Genomic DNA, 8,557 nt, shown 5'->3' on the forward strand with positions numbered 1-8,557 from the left:
CGGCCGCCGGCTCCGCACGCCGTGCTTCCACCTTCCCCGGAGCCGCTGTGTGACCTTGCGCGCGTCCCCTCCGTCTCTGGGTCGCGGAGCTCCTGTCTGTCAAATGAGGGGGAACTGGACGTCGTTCTCCAAGGTTCTTCCCAGTTCCCAAAACCCATTGAGCGTGCTTGGCGAAGAGGAGCGGGAACTGGCACGCATCGCCTTTGGGGCGCGTGCGACCCCCGGGGTCGTTGGATGTCGGCCTGGGTTTGTCCTCCGGCGTAACGTTTATCTCTAGGAAGCGCTCCGTGGTTGACTTTGCATTTTCTGTTTGCTCAATTTTACTGGAAGTCCACAATCCAGCGTTTGTAGTTTCGAAATCCGAAGACCGCTAAAGCCCAAATATGTGTATTTTAAAACTCATTTAGCAGCAGTCTTTAACCTGAAGTCATTTGGCAGAAAATCTGACTTGAACATTCTTTTGTCCATGTTGTGGCCGTCTTCTCCTTTGTTTTGTTTGTTTGTTTGTTTTTGTTTTTGAGACAGTCTTACTCTGTCGCCCCAGCTGGAGTGCAATGGCGCGATCTCCGCCCACTGCAACCTCCATCTCCCGGGTTCAAGCGATTCTCTTGCCTCAGCCTCCTGAGTAGCTGGGGCTACAGGTGCCGCCACCACGCCTGGCTAATTTCTGTATTTTTAGAGACGGGGTTTCACCATGTTCGTCATGCTGACCTCGAACTCCTGACCTCATGATCCACCCGCCTCGGCCTCCCAAAGTGCTGGGATTACAGGGGTGAGCCCCCGCGCCCGGCCGTCTCCTCCTTTTTCAAGGCCCTGTTCAAATAGCTCCTAGCTGTTGTAGCTTTCCTTCATTTTCCTCACCTTATCTTCGCAGTGTCTTCATGAGATAGGTACTGCTATTCCCATTTTACAGATGAGGGAGTTAAGGCACATAGATTGAGAAACTTGCTTAAGGTTAGGCTAGGTGGACATCAGGTTTTTTGCATCCATATCACCTGGCTCCAAAGCCTGTTTTTTGTTTTTGGTAACAGCTTCCTTGTTGAGACATTATTCACATACCCTACAATGAATCCATTTAAGGTGTACATTTCAGTGGTTTTTAGTATATCACCAGAGCAATGCAGCCATTATAACCACTACAAAAAGAAAACCTGTGCCTTTTAGTTGTCACTTCCCAGCTTCCCGTTGGCCTCCAGCACAACCACTGATGTGCTTTCCCTCTCTCTGTAGCAAGACTTTATTGTATGAATACCACATTTTGTTTATCTGCTCATCAGTCGAACATTTGAGTTGTTTCCACCTTTTGGCTCTTAGGCCTATTTTGCTAGAAACATTTGTGTGCAATGTTTTTGCAAGTATATTTTTATTTCTGTTGGGTGTATACGTAGGATTGTAATTGCTAGGTCATATGGAAACGATGTTTAATGTTTCTTTAACTCCCTTCTGTCGCCCTGGCTGGAGTGCAGTGGCACGATCATGGCTCACTGCCGCCTCCATCTCCTGGGCTTAATCCATCCTCCCACCTCTGCCTGCCGAGTAGTTGGGACTACAGGTGCATGCCACCATGCCCAGCTAGTTTTTCTTTATTTTTTGTAGAGTGGGTCTCATTATGTTGCCGAGGCTGGTCTCTAACTCATGGGCACAGGCAATCCTCCCGCCTCGGCCTCCCAAAGTGCTGGGATTATAGGTGTGAGCCACCATGCTGAAACATAGGTTTAGGTGTCAAGGAACTGCCAAACTGTTTTCCAAAGCTGCACCATTTTACATTCCCACTAGCAGTATATGAGGCTTCCAATTTCTCTACTTCCTTGCCAGCACTTAATGTCTGTCTTTTTGACTATAACCATCTTAGTGGATGTGGGTTTTTTTTTATTTTATTTTTTTGTTTTTTTGTGGGTTTTTTTGTTTTTTTGTTTTTTTGTTTTTTGAGATAGGTTCTTGCCCTATTACCCAGGTAGAAGTGCAGTGGCACAGTTGAAGCTCACTGCAGCCTCAACCTTTTGGGCTCAGGTGACCGTCCCACTTCAGCCTCCTGAGTAGTTGGAACTACAGGTGTGTGCCATTATGCCTAACTAATTAAAAAAAAAAAATTTATAGAGACAGGGTCTCACAATGTTGACCAGGCTGGTTTTGAACTCCTGGGCTGAAGCAGTCCTCCTGCCTCAGTCTCCCAAAGTGCTGAGATTACAGGCATGAACCTCCATACCTGGCCAGCCCAGTGGATGTGAAGTGGTATCAGTTTGTGGTTTTGATTTACATTTCCCTTATGAATAAGAAGCATATTATCATGTGCTAATGGCCATTTATATATATATATATATATTTTTTTTTTTTGAGAAATAGCTATTCAAATATTTTGCCCACTTTTATATTGGGTTGTCTTTTTATTGTTGAATTGTAGGTATTCTTTATGTTTTCTAGGTACAAGACCCTTATATCAGATATATGATTTGCAAAATTTTTGTCCCATTCTGTGTGTTGTCTTTTCACTTTTTTGACAGTATTTTTGAAGCCACAAGTTTTACATTTTGATGAAGTCTCATTTATCTATTTTTTTTTCTTTTTGTTTCTGTGTTTTCATGTAAGAAGCCATTGCAGAATCCAAGGTCATGATGATTTACCTCTATGTTTTCTTCTAAGTTTCATCATTTTAGCTTTACCTATAAGTCTTTGGTCCATTATGAATTTGTTTTTACGTATGGTGTGAGGTAGGGTGCCAGCTTCATTCTTTTACATGTTGATATCCAGTTGTCCCAGCACCACTTGTTGAAAACATGATTCTTTCTTCATTGAATGATCTTGACACACTTGTCAAAAATCACTTGCCCATAAATGTTGTGTCAGATCCTGTTCTGGAGTACCACACTGTGTGAGGGGGTACACAGTACAGTCAGCCTGGTGCTGCAGGGGTTCCAGAGGGAAGGGGGAACATTGTAGGATCGGGGAGGCTTCACTAAGAGGTGATGTTTCAGGCAAACAGAGAACCTTGCAGAGACACAGAAGTATGCGAGAGCACAGTAGGTTCAAGACTGACTACAAGCCTGGCATGGCCAGAGGGAAGGTGGAGGAGAGAAAGGTGGGGCAGCAGGCTGGTGTGGAAGCTTGGGGCCATGTGGCAGGCCTGTAGGCCATGCTGAGGAGTTTTGACTTTGTTCTGAAGGTAGTAGGGAGCCAGAGAATAATCTGTCAGAGCTGCGAAGTGACCAGACCTTTTATTTTAGAAAAGCCGTGAAGCAGAGGGGGAGAGATTGAAAGTAGGAAACCTGCTAGGAAACTTGTTACTCTGTGGCTGAGTGGTGATGAGGCGTGAGCAAAGAAGGGGCTTTGAGGCCACAGGAAAAGGTACAGCTGGCAGGTGGATTGATTTTTGAGGAGACTGAAGGGCTTGGTAACTGGCTGGATGTGAGGGTGAAGGGAGAAGATGAGGTATGATGTCAGCTACTTGACAAGTTGCCCTGGAGCCCAGAAATTACTTATTCCCTTGTCTTGGTTCTTTATTCTATAGATATATTTTGTGGGTGTTACTGTTTAAAATGTTCCTTTTCGTGTAGAAATGTATCTTAATTTTTTTTTCCCCCAATTTGCAGGTCATTTATTGGGGAGGCAGCGTTCCCTAAGCACCTTACCAGCAGCTTCCATTTTGGCGTGGAAGACTGCTCTGAGCAATGGTGAGATTCATTAATGCTACCACCTTTTCTCTTAAGATGTAATGTCGGAGTAGTTTCTATAGTTTTTAAAAATATAAGTAATCACCTGCTTTTTTCTTTTCTTTCTTTTTCATTTTTTAGCCTGGTTAGTCTTACTTCAATAATTGCATTCTTTATGATACAAATACATAGGCTCTGAAGAGTATTTTCAAGATTTCTTATGATTGCAATTGTTATAGTTCAAGGCTTTACAAAATAGTAACTAAACGATTACGGGGTAGTTTCTGTGTATTAGGCTTAGAGCAGGGACAATGAAGAGTTGAATTTTCAATTTACCAATGGTTATGTTAATTGAAAATTGAACCCTTCATTGTCCCTGCCTTCTCCAACATAGTTATAAGCACAATTTTGATTGAATCTCTGGTCAGTGTTTTTATTATTAAGTTTGTGTATGTATTTATAGCTGAGTTAGGTAGAATTCTATCATTACATTTTTTTTCTTTTTCCTACAACAATTGTTGTAGGAAAAAGAAAAAAATTAGTATCCTTAGTATCTATTACAGTATTTTTCTAAATGCTGCAATAGATTGGTCAGACAAATGGCAATAGTTTTCTAAAATCTCTCAAACACATCGCTGATCAGCTGGTTTGATTAAATAGATGAGATTTCAATTAGGAGGAAGCAGTTCATCGTAGTGAAAACTGTAAATAGTGAAAACTGTAAATGCTGAAACGGAATCCTCCTTGGGGTCAGACTATGTGTCTTTTTTTTTTTCTTTTTGAGATGGAGTCTTGCTCTGTTGCCCAGGCTGGAGTGCAATAGCTTGATCTTGGCTCACTGCAACCTCTGCCTCCTGGGTTCAGGTGATTCTCCTGCCTCAGCCACTCAAGTGACTGGGACTACAGGCATGTGCCACCACACCCAGCTAATTTTTGTATTTTTACATAACCCACAGGAGGGTGCTTTTTGGGCTCAGCCCATTTTGGATTCCAGGGCAATTGTTTCCTAAGATGGGGACTTCATGGTCTGAAATTAATAATTCAGAGAATAAGAACAAAACCCAAACTGATAATTGATCATTGATGGATAATCTATAACTGAGTAATTTAGCATAAGCTGATGCCACCTCCTGTTTTAAAAATTATAACACATTTTAAACAAAGTCAGTTGTAGTAACAGTGTATTTTAAGTGACTGTTTCTCAATTCTAAAGTCAATTTCTTTCTGCTTTTGACAGTTGGACCTTTTAAGGTACATTATTAGCTGGGGAAGTATTTCAGGCTTTCAAAAAAAGTTAAAGAATTCTACATTTGTTAGTAATGATTTTACACTTTTTGAAGTATGTCAGAGATTGCAGTACTAAACAGTACAAGATTAAATATCTTATTTAATATTAATATAAATAACAATATTAAGTAAGATATTTTGTTGAAAATTAAAGAGCTGGCCAGGAGCGATGGCTCACAGTTGTAATCCCAGCACTTTGGGAGGCTGAGGCAGGTGGATCGTGAGGTCAAGAGTTCAAGACCAGACTGGCCAACATGGTGAAACCCCATCTCCTACTAAAAATACAAAAATTAGCCGGGTATGGTGGCGGGCACCTGTAATCCCAGCTACTCGGGAGGCGGAGGCGGGAAAATCGCTTGAACCTGGGAGGCAGAGGTTGCAGTGAGCTGACACTGTGCCATTGCACTGCAGCCTGGGTGACAAGAGCAGAACTCCGTCTCAAAAAAAAAAAAAAAGAAAATTAAGGAGCATGCAAGAAAAGCTAAAGCTAAAGTGTGTGCTGCATGACGGAATTTAGAATGATGAAGTCCTGAGTTTAAAAATGAAACGCCAGTATGTCCTGTCTACTTTTTATTGACTAGTTCATTGAGTGCGCTGAGAGGGAACTCAGCGTGTCATCTCCCTGCCTCTGTGCGGTTGAGTAACTCATCTGGAATCAGAACTAGTGCTTAAATCCCAGCTACTAACTAGTCTTGTGACTTTTGGCAAGTCCCTAACCTCATAGGCCTAAGTTCATTTTGTAAAATGAAAAGATTGGATTAAATAATCTAATTTAATTAGATCATTTAAATTAATTAAAAGAGGAATAACCTCCTTTTAATTAGATATTTAAATGATTTTAAAGATCATCTAATTTAATTAAAAGGAGATTATTCCTTTATTTCTTAGTGTGTCTATGCAATGGAGATATTTTGATAGCCTGCTGTAACCATTTAATACTACTTGTTATTGCCACGTAAGATCATTGCTGGTGTATGGCCCTCTGTGGCCATAAAGCAGCTGTTACCGTCTTCTTCATAACTTCACATAGACTTGAAAATAGCTGTTGTTGTCACTGTTTGGTTTTCTTTTTTTAAGCCAAGTATTCTTAAATAACCTTTTTTTTTTCTTTCTGAAGGGTTGTTTTAATTCCCTTCACTTCTCTTGGAGTCACTAGTTTCTCTATTGAAATGCAAAGCTTAAGGGTGTGTGCACTGTTTTGGTTAGCAATGTTCCCATTTCTTCACATGCACTAATTCTCAGCTCCCCCCTTCCTCACAGGACTTTACCCTCCATGAATTGATTAGCTGCTGCCTCTAAGACATGGATGTTTAAACACTTTTTAAGTAATATATGCGCTGGATGATAACAATTCCAAAAAATAACAAAAAAAGCAAGTCCCTCATACCCAGTTTTAAATGTATCAGATTTCTTCCCCAGAGGCAACCGTTGTTTCCAGGTTTTCTTACATACTTCTGGGTTAGTCTGTGAAATGCATTCACACCCGCTCCTTGTTTTTTAACAGGAAGAGTAGGATGGTGGACATGCTCTCTGCACCTTGCTGTTCTGACCAGGCCAGTTGCAGGTCTTTCCGAAGAGTGTGTTGTTGGCCGCATACAGCAGAGGGCGCCGTTTGCCCAGCGTGGACTGCTCACCTAGGCTAGCCAGTGCAGTGCTGAAACCCTGGGATGGACAAATCTTCTTCTTTACCCAGCTGCACCCATTGTGCAGATGAACTATAACTTTCCCAGCTAGGCTGGGCATTTAGGTTGTTGTTGGTCAAGAGTTTTGTTTTATTTTTAAAAGAAAGACTGCCCTAAAAATCTGATTCTTAAAAGTTCAGGATTTTAGTGACTTATTTTTATTAGTAATGATTGTTTGATGCTACCAGTGTTTTTCCACAGCCGCGAAACATCTGACTCAAAGTTTAACCCCTCTGCCTACAGGCTGTTTGTCATCACTGGGAACCAGAGACACCCGTCCCTACGCCAGCTTGAGCCACGCACTGCAGACACAATGCTGTGTTTCTTCTCCCAGTCACCTGATGGGCCAGCAGTATAGACCATATAGTTTCTTCACTAAATGTATGTAGAATGGCCACAAACTTCCTGTTTCTTGAAAGAGGAAAAGAATTTCTTATATCTGAATTTTTCTTCTTTTTTACATGAATTAAGATTTTAGTGATTAGTTTACAATGTACTGTCAAAATGAAAATGTTCCTTGATGTACGTCCTAGAATTATCTCAAATGCTACCAGTTGTATTTTGGGGAGTACTAGTTTGCTTAGGCCCCTTGTTTGGGGCACCTGAGGCCTGAAGGATATTGAATCATGGCCCATATCTCTTGCTGACTTAGATTCACACCAAGAAGATACTCATGTTTTCATTTGTGCCTTAGTTGAGGAGACAGGACATCTAATTGGAAAAAGTTAATTTTAAGGAGATATACTGTTCACTAACGCTACTCTTATTTGTGATAGCATTTAAAAGAGTCTAATCTGAACTGAGACTGGCTTCTCAGGGAATAAATGGAGATTGAATTTAAACTCCGCATTAGCAGATTAAAATAAATTAGCATTGGCCGGGTGCGGTGGCTCACACCTGTAATCCCAGCACTTTGTGAGGCCGAGGCGGGTGGATCACTAGGTCAGGAGATCGAGACCATCCTGGCTAACACAGTGAAACCTCGTCCCTACTAAAAAAACAAAAACAAAATTAGCCGGGCGAGGTGGCGGGCACCTGTAGTCCCAGGGAGTCCCCGGTACTCGGGAGGCTGAGGCAGGAGAATGGCGTGAACCCAGGAGGCGGAGTTTGCAGTGAGCCGAGATTGCGCCACTGCACTCACTCCAATCTGGGCGACTGAGCGAGAGTCCGTCTCCAAAAAAAAGAAAGAAATTAGGATTATAAAGGCAATTCATGATTAGTTTAGAATATTTGGTAAATACAGAAAAAAAGAAAAAAGATAATCACCTGTATTCCTACTATGAAATACTGAGTTTGTTGGGTTTTTTTTCTTTTTGGAGACGGAGTCTTGCTCTGTCACCAGGTCAGAGTACGGTGGTGCAATCTCGGCTCACCGCAACCTCTGCCTCCCAGGCTCGAGCGATTCTCCTGCCTCAGTCTCCCAAGTAGCTGGGACTACAGGCACGTGCCACCATGCCCAGCTAATAATTGTATTTTTAGTAGAGATAGGGTTTTACCATGTTGGCCAGGATGGTCTCTATCTCTTGACCTCGTGATCCGCCTGCCTCAGCCTCCCAAAGTGCTGGGATTACAGGTGTGAGCCAGTGCGCCTGGCCTGCTGCTTTTTTCAATGTAGTAATACATTGCATTTTTGCATGGATTTCTGCAGTGCAACAATATGACCATAGAGTATTTCATTGTATGGATACAGCTCACTTTAATTTGGAAGTCTCCTGGTAACGAGGTCATTTGTGTAGCGACAACACAGAAAAGACTTGGTGGAGGATTAAGCAACGTAGGCTTAGTTGAACCTGCAGATTCCAGTACAGAGAAAAGAGAGATGGACAGAGTTGGGGCCTTTAGTCTCTCCACTTGGTATGCATAGCCCCAGTTTTTTCTAAGAGATGACTTTGTACTTTAGTGGGTATATCAGATTTACAAGCCTTGGGAATTTTTATTTAT

General features: G+C 42.1%; 1 protein-coding gene across 1 annotated transcript in view; it reads left to right on the forward strand.

Moving 5' to 3' along the window:
- The window catches only part of MRPS5 (mitochondrial ribosomal protein S5), a 33,434-nt gene that overhangs the window by 780 nt on the left and 24,097 nt on the right, over positions 1-8,557 (forward strand). The window contains exons 2-4 of the mRNA XM_011969690.1: positions 145-260; positions 3,588-3,668; positions 6,860-6,997. Coding sequence (XP_011825080.1) covers positions 145-260; positions 3,588-3,668; positions 6,860-6,997 — 335 coding nt within the window. The remainder of the gene's footprint in view (positions 1-144; positions 261-3,587; positions 3,669-6,859; positions 6,998-8,557) is intronic.

This window comes from Mandrillus leucophaeus, unplaced genomic scaffold, assembly GCF_000951045.1.
Source record: "Mandrillus leucophaeus isolate KB7577 unplaced genomic scaffold, Mleu.le_1.0 Scaffold9, whole genome shotgun sequence".
NCBI lineage: Eukaryota > Metazoa > Chordata > Mammalia > Primates > Cercopithecidae > Mandrillus > Mandrillus leucophaeus.